The following is a 22,003-nucleotide window of genomic DNA, read 5'->3' on the forward strand; positions in this document are numbered from 1 at the left end:
AATAGATAAACTATTCAAGACTAAAACAAAAAAACATCAGACTCGGACTTCTCTTGAACTGATTTTTAATGTGCGTATTGTTATGCGTTTAATTTTCTCCATTGGCTAGAGGTAAAGGTGGAGGGTTGAGATCTCATAAACATGTTTAACCCCGCCGCATGTTTGGGCCTGTCCAAAGTCAGGAGCCTCTGGCTTTTGTTGGTCATGTATTTTTTTTAATTTTAGTTTTTTGTGTACAATTTGGAGTTTAGTATAGCGTTTATTATCACTGAACTAGTATATATATTTGTTTAGGGGCAAGCTGAAGGTCGCACCCGGGAATTTCTCGCTGCATTGAAGACCTTTTCTGGAACAATAGTATAACATCACAACATAGAAAAACACACTATAAAATATCAATTGGAAATATAAACTCAATAGAAAACCTGTTTATTGCAAAAGCGAATGGACGGAACTATGAACTACATCAAATGTTAAGCAACAAATTGTTCATTAACCATTAGCACTAATTTGTATGTGAATGGGTTATTCTTAACCTGTCCATTTGTTTGACTTTCTAGAGTTTAATAATTTGTGTAAATGTGGTTGACATTCCTGTGATCGATGTGGCAGTCACAACAGCAATTATTTCATGATATTCACGCGGTATATCAATGGTGATTCTGGGTCCGGTCGTTGTAGTTGGCATAATTATATCAGTCATTCCTTTTGAAGAGCCTATTGCTACCTGGAAAGAACTGATATCTGTTGACGTAAACACTTCCTTCCAGTCTATAAAGTTGACGCCATAGTCAAATCCTTTTCCTGCAATGGAAAAATTATATAAGCCTATATTCAAATAGTCCCAGACAGAATTGTGCAACTTTCTTAGTTTATATTAGTCATAGGTAGCTGTAACTTTTGTTTCGTATTCAGGCCAACGCTTATTTAACGGATTTCACTCTTTCGACTGATAATGTACCAGCAATCGTGATTCGCCAGCGATCCCAAATGCACGTAAAAATATTTTCTCGTATTCTTTTTTGTGTATGACTGCCAATTAGACAACTCTTAACCGAAGTTCAAATGAAGTAAATGTTATCTCTTTATCTTTTTAATTAGTTTTGAACTTTTACAGATGTTTGCCTCTAGCATCGCTGCAAAGAGCATTTAGTTGCGACATGCTCATCTAGTACCGATTATTGGTAACGTTGATGTTAGTAACATATTCATAAACCTTACCTGATAATGATGGTTTAGTATAATCACATCTAACTGATGCGTGTTTGGCGTTGCTAGATATATTTCCAATATTTGTTCCTATGACGTCAATGATGTATAGCTCCTTGTTTTTCGAGTGGAGATTTTTTATTCGAATGTAATTCTTGTTAGAGATTTGAATGTCCAAGACCAGGTTATTGTTGGTAGACATTCGTAATGAGTACGCCTTCACTCCTGACAGATCATTAAAATAATCCCATCTGAACGTTAGTTCGCCTTGGTCTCCAGTGACATTCTTTATTCCAGTGTCTGTTATAAACTGTACTTTCGAACCAATGTTATCTGGTGAATTGTAAGAGACCACTAACGGCCCGCTGTATGCATATCCAGATAATTGAACCCCATTGATACAGCGAAGTTGAAGAAATATTCTGCTTCCATGTTGGACTCTAAAATCTTCTGATTGAGATTCAGATAAAGACGATGTAGCTGTCCAACCTATGATACCGCACGAAGATTCTGAAAACCCTGAAATTAAAAAGGAAAAAAATGTCAGAAATGCAGTACAGTTTAGGCAGTATATGAATATGACCAAATTTTATTGTTTTAAACACTGTATCCTCTACCGACAAAAAGGATTATGATATTTTATCGTAAAGATGCACTGCTCACTGAGATATAAGTCATAAGTTTGTATTATTCAGAAAAAAAGGGATGGGAATATCTTTCGAAACAAGAATACATAATTCCTCCCTGTCATGTAGACAACCACAAATTATTAGCCTATTCATATAAATATCAATATGTATTATTTCATTAACGGTCTCTCTTGTAATTGAACACAGGACAGTTAAATTGTCTGGTAATTCACAGTATCTTAGTTAATTACGTACCAATACAATATTCACAAAACTTAACATCACTTTCGTCGTCAATAACTTGCCATCTGAAATGTACACTGGTGGATGTTTTATTCTGGTCACCAGCTTCATACAAAAGTGACGACTCTAAACTTTGAATTATTGGAAGAGTATGATCGACAACGAATGGATGCGACGTAAATTGAGATTGTAATCCCGCATGGTTTATAACTACAGCTTGAACATAAACAAGTTCACCATGTGTCAGGTTGGCCTCTACAATATCATGCAAACGATGTGATGATGACATTGCTGACTTCATTGCTTGTAGTTCATATCCCCCGTTGACGCTTCCGATTCCAATGTTGACTTGCTTAATGCCACTGTCTAGATCAATCGCTCGCACACAAACGGACATTCCGTTTGATGAAATTTGTTGGGTAATAACGGTATTATTATCCAGTGTTTCTGTATTTATTGCAGAACATCTTGATACACTTATCAACATTGTTGTTGATTTTAAAGCTCCATAAATATCCAAGGAAAAATGTTTCAATGCCGTTTCAAATGAAAAGAAGTTATACTCTGTTACCAAAGAACCATCTGAATTACGAGCGAAAGGTAGAACTATTGACATATCATCAACTGCCAGTAAAGCTTCAAAGTCAAATGGCACATCTGTTACAGAGACTTTAATCTTATAAACACTGTTTTTATGACATGTTCTTTGTTCTAACCACCTATCTTTGCCCGTTATATGTTTTTCATATATTTTCTCATAATGTGTACATTCAAATGATTGAGGCGGTGTATTGTCAATCAATAATGGTAATGACGTCACAATAGGACTTTCATGGCCAGCCTTGTCAATAGTCTTTACCATGGCTGCAATCGTGTCTCCGTGTTTGAGATTCCCATTGTAAACTATGTGGTCGTGAATATTTATCTTTTTAAAACTAACGGAATCATTAGCCAATGAACCTTCGCCATTAACAATAAATCCTGCGTAATATGAATCAATGAAAGAATGTTCGTCTTCAAATCCATGCCAGGAAAATTCAACTGGTTGAATAATAGATTGGTAAATAGCGTCCCTGTAATGTCCAGTATTGTAAACTATTCCAGTAATGGGCGCGATATCATCAATCAAAAACCCATCGGAGCTAAGTTCGGTTTGTAGACCAATTTTATTGATTGCTCTAACAGTCGTGAAATATCTAGTTCCAGGTTCAAAAGTAAGGCCTGCCCAGTCTGCTCTTGTCTTGTGACCAACATCATGCATGCGCACTATATCATCCGCTGAGAAAAAAAAACAAATTGTGTTAATTTATTTTATCACCTTTCTAAAAATAATTAATACAAAATAAAATAAACGAAATTAGAGAAAATGGCGTAAAGTGCTTTTCAAATAAAGATAAAGATAAAAAAAAAAAAAAAAAAAAAAATAATAATAAAAATAATAATAATAATAATAATAATAATAATAATAATAATAATAATAATAATAATTATTATAATAATAATAATAATAATAAAAATAATAATAATAATAATAATAATAATAATAATAATAATAATAATAATAATAATAAAAATAATAATAATAATAATAATAATAATAATAATAATAATAATAATAATAATAATAATAAAAATAATAATAATAATAATAATAATAATAATAATAATAATAATAATAATAATAATAATAATAATAAAATCTTTATTTAGAAAGAGTGATAATTTGAATAACATCAATTTTCAAATATCTTTCTCAAAATAAAAGAAATCAAATATAAAATTACCATACGGAGAAGTTCCAACTGATACCATGAAACTCCCGATTCCACTTTCGTCATCATAAAATACACCATCCCAACAGGATAATACAAGATCTGTTGATAGAATATAATCCACATCCTCCTCACAGTTTGATATGGAATCGATAACAAAATATCTTTTGTGTATATCAGGTGACGTGTGATCGACCAGGACTGGTTCCGATTGGAATATCTTATATAATGTAAACGAGTACCATGCTCTAACGTATGCAACGTAGTTCGTTTTATGTTCCAGTTGATGTTTTGGAGACAAACAATGAATGGCTTGTGTCTCCTTTCCGACATCTCGCCAAGGGTTTTCGTTTGCTAAATCAAAAATACCACTACCTGGCTTTTCGTTCTGTATACCAAATGTGTATTCGAAACGCCATATTGTTTCGTTTAAGTGGTCTGTCCATTCAGACCTTAAGCATGACGACGATCCAACTATACTTGTATTGGTGTTCTGCACAATTATTCGTACCCGTATGGAACTGGTTCCATTGTTATCAGTTTTAATAAAACATTTAGGTTGTGAATTGGTTTTACATTTTTGTCCAATAACAGCACAGGTGCAATCGTTATTGCAATATTCTGCAACACAAGAATGTTTCTGTATAGCGAGATTCCCCTGGGTATAATTTCGGTTAAAACTTACTACATCAGTTGTTATTTTGCTCTGAGAACTTGAAAGGCCAGCATAATTATCTGCCCAGATAGTAAAAACTAGCTTTTCAGGTAGATTTGTTGTAGTATTTATATTTATGGTTGTGTGTTGCATACGTCCCTCATCTTGGTGAGGCGGTTTAACTTTATACGCACCAACGATGTCTACACCACTGTAATCATAGCCTATTGATATATAATAAGTTTTAATTTTGGATTCTACATCACTGAATCCATACCATGATAGATCAAATCTTATAAAGTTAGAAGCCCCATGAATCACTTCCCAACTTAAAGGTGGCATAAATCCCCCGATTTGTGGAGGAGAATAATCCAGCAGAACTTCATCGCTATGTGCAGTGCTACACAGTAAGGCAGCGTTGCAAGCTGTTACCTTAATAACGTAAATGTCTCCTAAACGAAGCTGATTGTCTGTTACCAATTTCACAGTAAACACATTTTCATTTGATATCACAGTGTCCGATATTGGGATATGGGAGTCTAACATGCTACTGATCGTGATAGTAGTTCTTACAATAGGACTTCGATCATCTTCAAATCTCCATAAGATTTTGAAAAAAGATGGGTCTGATATTATTTGTCGGAAATCAGAAGTATAAACGTTTACACTTTCTATAAACGGCCGAGTTATTAAAACCGGTGGAGTGTCATCTATTATAAAACTGGGCGAAGACCTTTTTACACAAAGTTTCACTTTATTACAGGCTCTTACAGTCACAAACATAGGCACATCATTTATAAGTTCGAGTTGACTTTTAACAAAGGCAGACGACAAAGAGACATTCCAGCGGTTCATAATATCGCATAACAATGGTACTGTTCCTATGCATACTTCAAAATGGTCGATTCCGGATTGTGGGTCTTCAAATCCAATCCATGTGGCATGAAGTGACGAGCTAGAATGATGTTAATTCATTTATTGATTAAAACACATAATAAGAAAATGTAAACTTTATCATTTAACAGAATTTTTTTGTAAATCAAACAAATGTCTGCAAGTACATATCCTAAGTACGAAGCAAGAAGCAAGTTATTCAGTAGTTGTCGTCAATTTCTGTCATAATAAGTTTATGTTTAGTGTTATGAACATAAATCATCAGACCGTCCATTTGTACATTTGTTCATTTTGGGACCTTATTAGGCTTACTTTATATACTATGGATTTAATGTTCTCAGTATTCAAAGCCGTCAGTTGACCTATAGTAGTGTATATTTACATCATTTACATAGTATGAAGAAAGATTTTTTCCTATTGGAATTCATGACATTTCTCATATTTTTATATCAGATGAATTATTGACCGACTATAAATCATAATTGTATTTTCATTTCCGTGTATACGATATTACAATGTTCTTCATCTTTTTATGTTTATATACGTCAAACTATTTTTAAAAAAATCATATATAATATACAGTTTAACGTGATATATCGCGCTATCATCATTATCAAGTTATTGGCTGTCTTGAGGCGTAAAAGGTAATAAAGTTTAGTGATGTTTCGATCAACTCAAAAAAGACATATCAAGGTTACAAAAAAATGAGGGAATCGCGTGAAATCCAAAAGGAAGACAAACTGGATATTCGTCTTTTGCTATGGCTTGGTCAGTCTGTTCATATCTTTTATAGCTTTTGTCGAGGTGGCACATTTCTTGTAGTCTGTGATGTGTATCAAAAACAATATTTTATACAGTTGGCCAATTTAGAATATTTTAAAAATCGTATTCAAACATGCTCTTTTGTGGTTTTTGTTTTATTATCGTATCATATGGTCTACAATTATTTAGCATAATGTGTATTTACATTTCAGAACGTACTTATCAGACTGGTATCTTGAATGAATTCCAGGTTCTCCAACAACTACTAAACCTGGTATAGGAGCAGAGTTGTCAATTATTACACCATTTGAGGACCCATGACTACAAAGTTTTGCTCCGTTACAAGCTTTCATTATACAATAGTGTCTAACTCCCTGTACAAACTTTGAAGTCCAGGTCTTCACTGAAAAAAAGAAAAAATGAATGCCATAATTCAATACTTGATGTATACAATATTTCTATTAAGTATTGTAAAAAGTTCAAACAGGGTCACAATCAAATTATATAATAATTGTAACGAAAACATCTGCGACGTATATATATTTCAGATATCCTTGATATATGGAACGCCGTAGCTGCCTTATGTGTACTTGTTTTTAGATACGCTTATACTTTTCAATATATGCACATAGTTTTTCTATATATGCACATACTTTTTCTCTATATGCAGATAGTTTACTTTATATGCACATAGTTTACTTTATATGCACATAGTTTTTCTATATATGCACATAGTTTTTCTATATATGCACATAGTTTTACTATATATGCACATACTTTTTCTCTATACGCACATACTTGTTCTCTTTATGCACATAGTTTACTTTATATGCACATAGTTTTTCTCTATATGCACATCTGTTACTTATTCGTTTTTAATGCGCGGAGTATACGGTTGCACTTTGAATTAAATCGTTTTTCAATTGTGTTCATGTCTCTGGTGGTAACAATGTGTTCTTAGAGATGAAATGACCCTATAAGCGCGATTGCAACCGTTCCAGTGCTCGGTTAATACCCTGTTACTTATTCACTTATAATACGTTTGTTGTACGTTGCACCTTTTAAAAAAAAATTCAATTGTGCCCATGTCTCTTGGTGTAACAATGTGTTCTTAGAGATGAAATTACCCTATTAGCGCGCATGTACCCGTTCCAGCGCTCGGTAATTAACCTTTTACCTCTTCATTATCTATTCACTGATAATGCGTTTGTTGTACGTTGCACCTTTTAGAAAAAGGATTTTCAATTGTGTCCGTGTCTTTGATGGTAACAATGTGTTTTAAAAAATGAAATTACCCTTTTAGCGCGCATGTACCCGTTCCAGCGCTCGGTTAATACCCTGTTACCTATTCACTTATAATACGTTTGTTGTACGTAGAACCTTTTAGAACAGGATTTTCAATTAAGTTCATATCTCTGGTGGTAATAATGTTTTCTAAGAGATGAAATTACCCTATTAGCGCGCATGCACCAGTTCCAGCGCTCTGTTAATACCCTGTTACCTATTCACTTTTAATACGTTTGTTGTACGTTGCACATTTTAGAAAAGGATTTTCAATTGTGTTAATGTCTCTGTTGGTAACAATGTGTTCTTAAAGATGAAATGACCCTATTATTGCGCACGCACCCGTTCCAGACCTCGGTTGATACCTGTTACTTATTCACTTATAATACGTTTGTTGTACGTTGCACCTTTTAAAATAGATTTTTGAATTGTGTCCGTGTCTCTTGTGGTAACAATGTGTTCTTAGAGATGAAATGACCCTATTAGCGCACATACACCTGTTCCAGCACTCGGTTAATACCCTGTTACCTTTTCATTACCTATTCTTTACCTATTCACATATAATACGTTTGTTGTACGTTGCACCTTTTAGAAAATGATTTTCAATTTTGTCCATGTCTCTGGTGGTAAAAATGTGTTCTTAGAGATGAAATTACCCTATTAGCACGCATTTTAAAAGGTGCAACGTACAACAAACGTATTATAAGTGAATAAGTAACAGGGTATTAAACGAGCACTGGAACGGTTGCAATCTCGCTTATAGGGTCATTTCATCTGTAAGAACACATTGTTACCACCAGAGACATGAACACAATTGAAAAACGATTTAATTCAAAGTGCAACCGTAAACTCCGCGCATTAAACGAATAAGTAACAGATGTGCATATAGAGAAAAACTATGTGCATATAAAGTAAACTATGTGCATATAGAGAACAAGTATGTGCGTATAGAGAAAAAGTATGTGCATATATAGTAAAACTATGTGCATATATAGAAAAACTATGTGCATATATAGAAAAACTATGTGCATATAAAGTAAACTATGTGCATATAGAGAAAAAGTATGTGCATATATAGAAAAATTATGTGCATATATTGAAAAGTATAAGCGTATCTAAAAACAAGTACACATAAGGCAGCTACGGCGTTCCATATTGATATGTTGAGAATTACATGATATCAATCTGTTCTTACCGGTTTTTAAACCAACGTTTGTCAATGGTTCTATATCGTCATTCCCAGCCGCTAAACCAAGTCCAACATGATAACTATCAATCTGTGAATGTGGATCATGAAATCCTCTCCACTTACAAGATATACTTGTTGTATTTCTCTGGTAGTCTATGTCCGTCTACAATATGGTTTATATTTTTTCATTTACACATTTTAACATATCAAATTAATATACCTCTACATGACAAACAACAGTAAGACTGACAGTGCAACTGATAACATGTTAGTCTTCTTCAGTGAATAAATACCAAGTCTTAGACAGAACTAGAAGTTTTAAATATCTAGAAGAACATACATGTAAATAACATCCACAAAACCTTAGACTGTAATTGATTGATATGTAATTCATAAAAAGTAAGCGTTAACCAAGTCCAAACAATACAAAGCAATCACTTTCAAATCATTTAGACTGTCACGACATTTTTTGTATTATTACTGAAGGTTCCCTGTAAAGATATGTCCAAACGATGTTAAACATTAACGATTAGTTTTAATAAATTCGATTATGGTCATTTGAGTTTATCAGAATAAGTTCAGTATTATCCGATTATATTAACAAAACATATTTGAATAAATACATAATTGCAATTAAAGCCAATAAAATAACTAATCAACAGTTCTATATATATATAATTGAAAACAACTTCCTTCTATTACATTTAGAATTCTTAGAACGGATACATAAATTATATCCTTTCTGTATACTCACAACATCTGTTTCACCTTGCATGTTGTCGGGAGAAATGTCCATGACCTGGCCTTTCAGTGGGCCTGTACTATCAACTAAGAACGGGGCAGACACAGACAGTGAGTAAAGACCAGCTCCGTTTGTCGCCTAAATAAACATCGAAAGTACATGTACATGTGTGCATATTGTTTTCCTTTAGAATAGGTTTGGACAAACATGTAATTTAGTTTGAGGTTGTTAGAGCGATTAGAAATGGAAAATTAGTTTGTTTTATGCCGTGACCAATGCCAACTGAGCAGTTATTTTCATTAACAGTGGTTGAAATATTTATTATTATGATATTATCTATTTCATTGTTATTATTCTTGTGATTCTTATTATTTTCAAAATATTATAGAATGAGCAGATAGTTATGTTACTTAATACTTGACTTTCTACACATTCATCAAGTAATGTACCTTAACGATAGCGTAATACTGATGTCCGTCAACTAATCGACTGCCTCCATTCAGCTCTGTAAATATTTCAGCTTTGTGGAATGACACAATATCTGCAGAGTTGTTTGTAGAACCTATTCCTATTTCAAATTGTACGATGCCGCTCTCCTTGTCCTCAATCCCAAACCACTGTACCGCAATTTGATCAGTTTTTACGACATAAGTAAATTCTCCTTCTACTTGTGTTGTACCAGTTGAAGGTGGGGTGTTGTCGTAAATAACGCCTTCTGAATGTCTTTCAACAGACCGATTCAACTGATCAAAAGCTAAAAATATTTAAATAAAATCAGAAATCAAACTACTGTGGATTCATTATTATTCGTTGGATACCAATTTTCGTGGGTTTCGTGGGTACTGGTTAACAACGAAATCTGACGAAAAACGACTTTGACCAAACCACGAAATCAGATATCCACGAAAATGCAAGTTTTCACCTATCCGCGAAAATTGATACCCACGAAAATAAATGAATCCACAGTATCTTTAATTACGGAAATATGTCTTCGGATATATTATTAACAACTTAATACCACAAAATGGATGAACGTCTTTTTTAAAAACCTTCTTTCGTTCTTTCTGATGAAAGTAAATGCAGGAAAGAGATTCAGGCTCAAAAAAGTATAACCTATTTGCAAAGCTATAGATGTAATGTATATATTGTTATAGAATACCGATAAAATAAAAATCTTTTTTTATATAGCTATCTCCATCACAGATTTCATAACCTTTACATAAGTACTTCCCTCACTACTAATTGTAGTGTAACTTAGTGTAATGTAGTGTAACGTAATGTAACGTAGTGTAACGTAGTGTAATGTAGTGTAATGTAGTGTAATGTAATGTAACGTAGTGTAACGTAATGTAACGTAGTGTAACGTAGTATAACGTAGTGTAATGTAGTGTAATGTAGTGTAACGTAGTGTAACGTAGTGTAACGTAGTGTAACGTAGTGTAACGTAGTGTAACGTAGTGTAACGTAGTGTAACGTAGTGTAACGTAGTGTAACGTAATGTAACGTAGTGTAACGTAATGTAACGTAGTGTAACGTAGTATAACGTAGTGTAATGTAGTGTAATGTAGTGTAACGTAGTGTTTCGCACACAACGGATATGATCTCTGCATTAGAACAGGCAAATGAAACAACATTCGTATTCAAAAACATACAAAACAAATGAGGAAATTTGTAACCAAATAGTTATTAAAGGTATCAGGCTTATGATTTGATCCGTCAGAAGCGCGTTTCGTCTGTAAAAGAATAATCATTGACGATCCGATCAAATAGTCAGAAAACCAAACAAGTATAAAGTTGAAGCGTATTGAGGACCAAACATTGCAAATGTCCTATGCGTTGGGTATAAGCATATTCTTTATATTTTTCATTTAGAGTAGTTTAAACATTGATATTTATTATGATTATGGTTCTTGTTTATCTTAAACTTTTTTTATTCTTCCCATGATAATTATCACATTCAAAATATTTCAGAATGTCATAATGAAAGTTACTTCAACTTATTCCAATAAGTGTTTTGTTTTCAACAATGTAATGATATCAATATCAAATAAGCATTCATAATGATATAAAGGAGACCATTATATTTGTTAATGGATAAAATGTTATCGTGCTTAAAGGAGGGACAAAAGATACCAAAGGGACAGTCAAACTCATAAATCGAAAATAAACTACCAATAATATGGCTAAAAAAGAAAAATTCAAACAGTCTAATCAACCGATTTCAACTGATTTATCAAGGTCATGGGATTTTTAGACTAAACAAAAAACATTGGCAGCGAATTGACGAGAGAACTTAATTAAGCAGATGTTAAACATGTAAAAATTAAAATCACAAAAAAGACTGAACTCCACGGAAACATTCTGAAAAGAAATTCACAAACAAAATGACCAAATCAAAAACTCAAATATATCAAACGAATTGATCACAACTTTTCATATTCCTAACTTGATTCAGGTATTTTCCAATGTAAAAAATGTTGGATTAAACCTGATTTTAAAGATAACTAAACCACTCACTTGTATTACAGTCGAAACAACTTAATTTTTAACTATTTCACGCTATTGGTTTGCCGCAATCGATTGCTTAAATTATGTTATAATTACTTTTTGATATTAATGGTGTAAATCTTACCTCGTATAGTAGCATAATATACTTGTCCTGATTGTAATTGCAAGTGTGGTACCACAACAAAGTCTGTCAGACCAGCTGTGGTAAACGGTTGAACATCATGTCCACCAATACTAGTACCTGCATGTGCCAATAAAACAGAGTTACCATTTGTAATATCCACAAGGAGTTCGAGGAAGACCAGAATGAGTTAATAATGATATGTATAATAATTGTAATAGTGATTATGCAAAAAAGAGAGCGGAGGGTACCATGTGAACGGGACATTCAAAACCTATAAGTCGAAAAGATGGTCAAATAGTTTTCAATAGTACCAGGATTATAATTTGGTACGCCAGACGCGCGTTTCGTCTTCATAAGACTCACTAGTGACGCTCATATCAAAATATTTATAAAGCTAAACTAGTACAAAGTTGAAGAGCATTGAGGATTCAAAATTCCTAAAAGTTGTGCCAAATACGGCTAAGGTAATCTATGCCTGGGATAAAAAAAAAATCCTTATTTTTTCGAAAAATTCAAAGTTTTGTAAACAGGAAATTTATAAAAATGACCACATTATTGATATTCATGTCAACACCGAAGTGTTGACTACTGGGCTGGTGATACCCTCCGGGACGAAATGTCCACCAGCAGTGGCATCAAATAAAATATCAAAAGACAAAGAATGCATCATATCACTTCTTAGAAAATATATATGGAAGCAACCAATAACTAATGGTTCTCTTGGTGCTGGTCCCGTGTTAGACATATCATGTGAACAATAAGTTAACATAAGTTAGTTAGATATATATTTGAATTCAGTTTAACTATTTTAACTATTTTACTTATTTTGTAGGTTCAACTTTTGTCAAATCACGTCTTTCAATTAAAAAAAATGTATTCAAGAATCACATTATATCATCCTTACCTATGGCGTATTGGTAAAATGCTATCGCGTTTTGATATCCGAGATCTACTCCTTTGGAATTTCCATAAAATCCTGACCACTGAATACTGATTGTTGAGCCTTCAATTACATAACCATTTCTTGATAATATGGAAACTTGGCCACCCTTGAGTAGGTCATCATCAACAAGGAATCCATCACTACAACCTTCAAACGAATCTGTTACAGCGCATATATACAATAATCCATTTTCCTTTAAATATGGATTATCAAAATTTACGAAACCAGTTGTTGTATTTGTTGAAAACAAGCACGACGAATCATGTGAGCAATCAATAGACGGAATTTGACTATTCTTCATAAGAAACCATCGGACAGAAACGTCGAATACTCCAAGAATGAAGCCTGCTATTTTAACATTCCGTTCGACAAAATCTATCTCATTGTCGTGAAGAACTGTCAAATATTTTCCAATGTTAGAACTATGTTTTAACTCTGCAATGCGCTTAACGACTGGATTATTGAAATTCAGATCATAAACGATCTTTTTATCATAGATGTTTGGGTCGTCTATCACAGCAGATCTGCTGCAAACTCGGCTGATATCTCCTGATGGACAGAATGCTTCTAAACAAACATATATCGCATGATGTAGATAAACTGGTATATCAAGACAAGCAGAGTCCTGTAATATACAAACGATAAACCATTGTTCTTGAAAACAATTTTATTGATAAAAATTACAAAACATCAAAAGCATTATTTTGCACACAGTTGAAGTTTATCAATGACGACTTATTAAAGAGCAAGAGTTAAAAATAGAATAATGAGGCCAAACAAAGTTCACAAGGTCATCGCTCCAAAAACTAATGGTTTTCGTTGAGTTACTTATGTTAGATGATTTGTTGGTCTAGTTTTTATAGGTTATTAAAGGTTGACTACAAATGTCAATTACAGCTACGACAACTAGAACGTGGGTCAATACATGTTTGCTTAACAATGACAATAAGTAAAAATGTTAACATACATATTTATATTTGAGATAAATTTCGCAAGAACTATATAACCAAAGGAGACTTACAACAATTATGATTAACCCTAAAAAGAAATAACACTATTGTAACAACCATGTTGACAAAGTTGGAGCCATTCTTTACTTTGAGTAAATATATCTGTCAACTCGTTAAGTTGTGACTATAAAAATCATACTAAAATATTGCGATATGAACTGTGTTCTGACGAATGGTTCTTTATTGTAATCATTTTTGGAACATTCATATCTTACAGAACATCGTACCTTAAAATGTGATTTATTTGTAAAATCTCCTAGGACGGACTCCCAGTCAGTCAGCATTGTATTTCCTTCATCCTCAAATAACGACCATCTGTAACCGACAGGGAAGGTGTCTTTGTAAAATACGGTGCAGGGTGATTTCCCCCATTTTACAGTTGTATTAATACAATGATAAGCAGACTGAAGCGTGGCCTGAACTTTCAAGTCTACGGATTTTACTTTTTCAATAACAATTTCGTTAGAAATAGAATGTAAAAGACAATTAAATCCGAAACACGGTTTCACAAACACCTTATAAGCTCCTTCCCTTAAATTACCAAGAAAATATTTAAAGCTGTCTGTTCCAACCGAATCATACAGTATTTTGTTATCACAAGTAGAATTGTTCGTCATTTTGCATAATCCTGTCTCATAATTTGATAGATATTGTACGTATTTTTTATCAATTGACCAGAACACAGGTAATAATGATGTAGATGATTGTATTCCCATATCCGGATCACACTGATGAAGATATAATGTCATGTAGGACGAAAGATCCGAATGGTTACTTTGTATATCGATGAATATGCTTGCGACGGAAACTATTGGCATGAATGTTTTTATCACCTGATCGGAATTTTGTCCGTGATATTTCATAATTACATCAGTATTTGTAATTTTAAATTGTTTGTTCCTGGAGTCCGTTACTAAAGAATAATAGACACCATGTTTTAAAGGTTTAGACAGTTTTAGTTCATTTTTGGGTATTGATATATTCCATTTGTTCATTTGGTTGTCTTTGTCACATCGAATACCATGTTGTATTGTCAAAGATGACGTCACTGTGGTACCGTTTAATATCAAAAACCCATCGGACGATACTCTGTATATTTCCCGATTTGTATTTGATGCCCTGATTGTCACATAATACTGTTTGTCTGTCTTAAGTTGCACCATAGATTCGCACTTTCTTTCTTCATTGGTTGCATTGACCACATGAAAAGCTATTGCATCATCCAATTTGTAAACAGTTCCGACTCCTACTTCAAATTGTATGTCCTTATTTGTAAAACCTTTCATTACAAAACAGTATACTTTAGCGTCATGTAAAACGTCTACATCTTCGTAAGGTCGTTTACTTCCAGGATAAACATCTAAAACTACCCCACTTCTGGGTGGAATTATATTGGGTAGTTTGAAAGAAGGTGTATTTATACTGCAATAATGTCCAGCATAGTTATATACATGCATTTGAATATAGAAATCTAAACTGTTCTCGGAATCATACACTTGTAACGTTTTGACTGGGTATTTGATGCACTGGTGAAGTAGACCACACTGCCCTCCGTGTGATTTTATATTCCACTCTAGAAAAGGTGTGATGTAACTGTTGTCTATGCCTGCAGTGATAGTATACTTTATGCATTTAAATAATATACTCATTTCTAACTTCAAGATTTTAAAAATGTAACTCACATTAACACCGTTGAATCTGTTTGATGAAAAAAAATATGTTTCATTATTTGAACCAACTATCTGTTTTTTTATAGAGTCTTCACCATTAATTGCCTTTGAAATCTTAATAATAACCTTTTTACTAAGATCGATAACACACGTTTAACGTTAATGATGATTGTTATTGCAAATGTGTTTAAACTATTATCGCGGATCCTTCAACTTTCCTTTGTCCCCTTTGTGTGTTTGTTTAACGTCATACAATACTTTTGACATCTACGATTTTATGTCCCGTGTTTGTTTGTTTTCAAGGATTTTATACATTACCAACTTACCCACACGAAACATAACTGATCCTATTTCTTCTGTTTGTTCGGTGTCATAAACGTCTCCCCTGTCCCATTTAACAATCACATAACCATTATCAATAACGGGCTTTGGAATATACTGGCAGACTGGTGGTGTTTCATCGGCTAATATTGGTCCAAACCAAATCTTCTGGTCTAGGCCAGCTCTGTTTTGCACTTTGATGAATATGAATATTTTTTCTTCTCCTATAAGACCTGGGTGATGTTGGGTGTAGCTTGTTAGATGATGCGTTTTGGAATAACCCATTAAGTCCGGACTATCAATTTCGGAAATTTCTTTTCCAAACCCTACATAAACATGGGCTATCTGACTATGATCTTCACGGACGTTCCACGTGATTTGAAAGAGATCCGTTGGAGTGTAGATATAGTTTAGTTGATAATATTTAAGTGTGCGACACAAAAATGTTGATACGGAATTATTTTCGTTCATAGTTTCTAATGTAGTTGGCAGTAAAGTAAAAATGTCGTCGTTGCTCTTGTTTGTACATACATTACTACATTCATTCCCAACTAATTTAACTTTAGACAGATAATCCGTCATTAGCCAAGGAACGCCGTTGAGGCACCCGATTGATTCCACAGTCTGAGCATGTTTTATGCTAACGTTGACTATTTCAGGAACACTTGTATCGAATGTTATTCCGTCAGAACAAGCATTCTTTGACGGACTCATTGCGTTATTAAAAGCTATAACAGTCACATAGTATTTACCCTGACCATTTGGAAAGATCAATTTTGAAGATTCGTGAGCAGTTTCTAGTACAATAGTACCGTTGATATTACCGATAATCATGTCTTGCAAATTTGGAATGCAGTCTTTACCGATGGCCACTCTATATAACTTTATACCACTCTCGTGATCAATAAAGCCGTGCCAATGAACAGTGACTTCATTTATACTTGTATAGTCTATATCAGGACTGCCGATTAGTCCTTCCAAAACTACGCCTACTTCCGGAGGAGACTCATCAACTAGTATGTCAATATGGTCGTAAGCGACAAGATGAGCGTTGTTTGTTGCTGTAACGGTGAAGAAATATCTCCTGTTATGGTTTCCGTTATGTTGGTTCAGGGTTTTTAGCTTCTTCAGTTCTGCAACATACGCTGTCGATGTACACTCACCGATCATCGGACAGTAGCAAGTCGTTGTACTGTTGCAAGAACTCTAATGAAAAAAAAAAATATTAATCAGAAAGGTTTATACGAATAAGAAATAAATATCACTTTATGGTATAGTTTATCCTGTTATTGTAATTGCATTTCGTTATATATTTATTATCCTTTCTTATCATGGCAAAGTCTAATATTTATTTAGAAATAAAACTGTATTTTTATCGCGTTAAGCCATTTTAAAGTCATTTAAGGGAATTTTCTTTAGCGATTTTGAAACCTATATCATATAGTTAAGTAAGGAAAGTTCAGCATAAAAAGAACTTGCCAGTGTTGATGTTTGTGTTTTTGACGTCTTTTGGTGGTTTTCCTAAATGTGAATTAATGTCATTGATAACTTAACTATACCTTTTAAACTGTTACTGATATATTATTAATCAATGAAATATTACTTCATATTTTCATTGTTAGATCAAATTTTGTTATGAATAACCTGTAAAGCAGAAAGAATGTTTGAATTTTAAAGTCAAAGTCAACAACAAAATATAACTTCATTACGCCAACCTCTTGATCGTACGTTGGTAAAATCTTTCGGAATTTTGGAATACACCATTTTAATCTTGGTATTTTTATGAGTTTATAAATTTGGTGATATTTCTTGTGTATTCTTCATTTCTATTTTATAACCATGATGGTATTTAGTTTATTTCAAGTCCTTACCGAATTGTTGGTTTCTTCTACGGCTATTGCTTTTTCTATCAAAATTGTGTTGTTTTCGTAGACACCAAATGCCCATTTGATTTCCCGTATACCACTATGTAAATCGAATGCCTTAAACTCTAGATAAATGGTAGATAAGTCTGAACTATGATGGACATAGAGCTGTTTCTTTCCATTGCGAATTAACCATATATCAGCTATTTCAGGTACAGATCGGTCGATATGAACTTGTATACTATCATTGAGTGTATGGTTCATGATATCTCTGGCTTGGAGACGGAGTACAATTGTGTCACCATCGTTCATACTAAGGTTGAGACAAATGGACTGTGACGTAAAATTCATCACTCTTCCAGAACTTACAACAGTTCGGACATTGCGAATCAAAGCATAGAAGAAATCAGTCAAACCGTTGACATTTTCCGTACCTTTCACAGTTAATAATCCAGATACTTGATCGTAAACACCTGGTATTGAGTTTTCACTCCTAACTGGACGAAGTGGATTGTACGTTTTGTATCTATTGTTTAAAAATCGATTTTTCCATGAATAACAGATAGTGCCATGATGCACCTGCCACGTAAAGTTTGTTTTGTTTGAAGCTGAAACGACTCTGAAAGGTATACGATCATTCGTCACTACGTATGAAGAGTTATCATACAAAACAAAACGCCGTGCATATCCCACATTGTTTGCTTTGTCTTTCACCTCCAATAACACGGCGTATAACATTGGATTTTTCTCTGGTAATTGTATGTCAACTTCTGTTTCATCTTTCGAACAGTTGTGTGGACCTGCAACGGCAGTTGTATCCCTCATTAATGTTTCAGGAGTAGCTTCCTTAACCTCGTACACACTTATTGCATATGATTCTATCCCAGATGCTAGTACCGATGATCCATAATCAGACCAACCACGAAATGACACTGTTATGTGACTCGACGTGGTTAATCGTTTTGAAAGATCAACTGGTTCAACTGAACAGTTACCACTTTTTGGACAAAAAACTGGTGGCTCCTCGTCAAAAATGTAACAAATTTGCCTAGATTTTTCAGTTTTGTCATACGGTATGTGTTTTTCTGCACGTGTTGTCACGTCCTTTGATACAAGATATCCTCCACCTTTGGCACGATAAGTCAAGCATAAACTATAACACAAGTAAACATACAAAAATTAGGTATGTATGCAATAATAAAGTCGTATCAATGTTAAAGATAGACAACAAATAAAAAACTGAAACGGGAAAGATGTTTGTTGTAAATTGCGTTTGTAGATAGAGGTTGAAACTAGGGGAAAAAAACAACAATAGACTGATAACCAAAATTAAATAAACGATTGACATTGGTATCAGGATTGTATGTTAGTACAAGAGACTCGCGTTTCGTCAATATATGACTAATCACTGATGTTCGACTTAATGATATTTAGAGAGGCCGGATCAAATGTGAAGCTATAGTCAATGAGCACTAATAGCTGCTTAATTTTATAGCTACTGATATTCATGCAATCATACACTTCCTATTCCTAAGAAAAGTAACGACGTTTCTATATTCCGATTAACTATTTTGGTGGAGATTGTTCTGAAGTGTGCAAATATGTGCATATCATGTAAAAAATTAAACTTGATAATATATATAGGAAGTATTCAAATGAATCATGTAAGTTTATCAAAACGTTCAGCTTTTGCCAAAATGACAAACCAAGAAAACTCAAGGAGCGTCAAAATTATTGAAAAGGATAAAAACTTGAAATGGAAAAAAAATGAAAACATCGCTGGATAGACGACAGGCTTAGTTGGTGTTTTAATTTGCTTTTGCTGAATGAGAGAGATATATAGAAAAATAGAGAGACCCATGAATATGTTCGGTCCCACAGTTGATGCACGTTTTTTCATTTGAGGGTATTATAACCCTAGTAGTCAGTTTTTTTTTTTTAGACATGATTGATATGTAATTTTATCTATAAATTGACTGTTTATAAAATCATGAATAACCTGACACTTCTCTATGATTTATGAAGAACACCTTTAGAAATTTTAGTTATTAGTGCAAAATCTTATTTAATTTGGTCATCCAACTATTGTAATTCAAGAATAAGACTCGTCTGATGAGTATGATAAACGCTTTTTTGACATATAAAATACAAGCCATGTATCTTTGATGCTATTTTTTTTATATAACTTTGATATGTCACATTAACATGAATTACCTTTCTCCTTGTGTCAAATTGAGTTGTACTGGTATTTCAATTTTTTCAGCATTGTAATTCTGTTCTGGGTTAGATACCTTACTATTCTTTATTTGTGTTGTGCCAACTAAATGTTTTCTTCCTAAAACAGTTAGTAATGACTGTTTAAAAAATAATTTACGTCAAACATTAATAGTAAGATGAAGAAAACTTTTAAATTACATTGTTCAACCCTTGCATTGAAAATAGTTATAAACGAATAAATCAATATTATTTTATGATCAATCCAAGTACAGTACGATCGCTTACGATCATTTTGTCTTACCTTGTGGTTAAATGTTACAATTATGTTTAAAGGTAACACATTACCTGTAACTGAAACTGTTTCTAAAACGACGTCTACATCAGTTATTCCAAATATTTCATTTGCCACAAATGCTGGTCTCGCGGACTTGTTGACATTAATTTTATATTGAAAATACAAGTCTACTAAAAAGTGTTTAACTTGGTTTCTGCCATAGAAATTCGTCTGCTCCGAGCATTTAGAAGGACCAATATTTGAAACAAATTCGGTTCCATCAGCTGCGATTGCTTTGGTAAGACAGCTTTCTATTGATGGTTTTATTTCAGCTGCAAAAAAGTAATTGTTAATGCTGCTTAAGTTTTAGAGCTAGATTCATATATTAGTGCGAATGTCAGATGTATAAAAGACGGTTGTATATTAATATTCAGATATGTTCTGGACATTCAATATGGTTCTGCTAATAACTGTAATCGATAAACATGTTGTTCGGTTGTTATTTATTGTTATTGTTTTGTTTATCTGTTGTTGCTATCGCATGCTGGTACGTGCAGAATTATGTGGGTATTGTTTGATATATATTTGGTTTTGGTGAATAATAGGCATTTAATACATTTGTATCCCTTGGAGCACCGAATTAAACAAGTATTCTCACTTTGTTTGATAGATATGGTATTAAATGTACTATTCATTTAACATTCTTCAACAGACAATCAAACTTCATATTTTCATGTACCTTATTAAAAGAGAGTAGTTATATAATATTATATACTAGTATTAAGGCCTGGAATATCTTTTACGTATTAAAAATGTTTTCTTACGTTGACATTTTGCTGAAGTCGAATCTGCATATGTTCGAAATCCATTGCTACACCTGCATCCGGATGCCAGGTCCCCATTACACGTCCCAGGCCAACACCATCTATCTTCCCAGGAACATTTACCTCAAAAGACATCATCAAAAATAGGTATCAATTTGAACGGATATTATCTTCCGCATAGACTTTATTGCTGGGTTTATCCGAATTTATCACAATTATTTGATTTACATTGCACTTCAAATTCGTTTTTTAATTGACTTTCGAACTCTTTCAATTTAAGACAATAATACGTCTCATTTAACCGGAACGTATGTCTGATGTTGTAAAATTATAAGTCTGGTATATTTTGTGAGTTAAAAGAAATACAAAGGACACGTTAATGAATACCTAAAGTAAAATGAAAAATCTCAGAAATGAATCGAACTGTTCAAAGTTAAACTTACTTTTTTAGTCTGCTAAATCACTGTGCCTAATTATCAACAGATGTAGCTACATTATCTATCTTGTTTTATTGAGAACGTTTGAACTACTTTCCAAACTATGTGTGTCATGTTTTATTTCCTTATTTAAGCTTATGATCGTGGTGATGGTAGGTGGACTGTTTAAATTTTGATTTTTGTTAACGACATATGACACACATAGGCGGTATGTGTTAACGTAAAACTAGTTTAACAATTCCACATTTTGCAACAAACAATATACGATAGTGTTTTACATATGTCATGTATGGGGCCTTTAATGGTGAATTTTCCCAAATTTAAGGTCTGTACGGTGACCTTTTGTTGAAACTTCTGCGTCGTTTGTTATCGGATGGAAGGTTACTTATTTGCAAACATACCACAACTTTCTATTTTAAGATTTATAAACC

General features: G+C 33.2%; 1 protein-coding gene across 1 annotated transcript; it reads right to left on the reverse strand.

The window, feature by feature from the left end:
- Window positions 1–515: 515 nt before the first annotated feature.
- On the reverse strand, window positions 516–21,270 carry LOC134727462 (uncharacterized). Its single transcript, XM_063591844.1, has 16 exons — window positions 21,189–21,270; window positions 20,383–20,643; window positions 20,035–20,155; window positions 17,827–18,973; window positions 15,961–17,161; window positions 14,192–15,570; window positions 12,916–13,579; window positions 12,012–12,128; window positions 9,829–10,133; window positions 9,392–9,517; window positions 8,644–8,800; window positions 6,384–6,567; window positions 3,866–5,463; window positions 2,094–3,359; window positions 1,222–1,728; window positions 516–804 (listed from the first exon to the last, which is right to left on the reverse strand). Exons 1-16 carry the CDS (start codon window positions 21,268–21,270, stop codon window positions 557–559), a joined length of 9,363 nt encoding a protein of 3,120 aa, XP_063447914.1. The 3' UTR covers window positions 516–556.
- Between the last annotated feature and the right edge of the window lie 733 nt (window positions 21,271–22,003).

This window comes from Mytilus trossulus, chromosome 8 (assembly GCF_036588685.1).
Source record: "Mytilus trossulus isolate FHL-02 chromosome 8, PNRI_Mtr1.1.1.hap1, whole genome shotgun sequence".
NCBI lineage: Eukaryota > Metazoa > Mollusca > Bivalvia > Mytilida > Mytilidae > Mytilus > Mytilus trossulus.

What these genes read in the sequence shown, in the direction of transcription:
- LOC134727462 (XM_063591844.1), bottom strand. Translation starts at nt 21,270, where the DNA reads ATGTCTTTTGAGGTAAATGTTCCTGGGAAGATAGATGGTGTTGGCCTG. An exon ending in TAGAAGAAACCAACAATTCG is followed by an intron (nt 17,162 to 17,826) that starts GTAAGGACTTGA and finishes TTTTTTCATTAG; the next exon opens with AGTTCTTGCAACAGTACAAC. An exon ending in TACTAAACCATCATTATCAG is followed by an intron (nt 805 to 1,221) that starts GTAAGGTTTATG and finishes TTTCCATTGCAG; the next exon opens with GAAAAGGATTTGACTATGGC.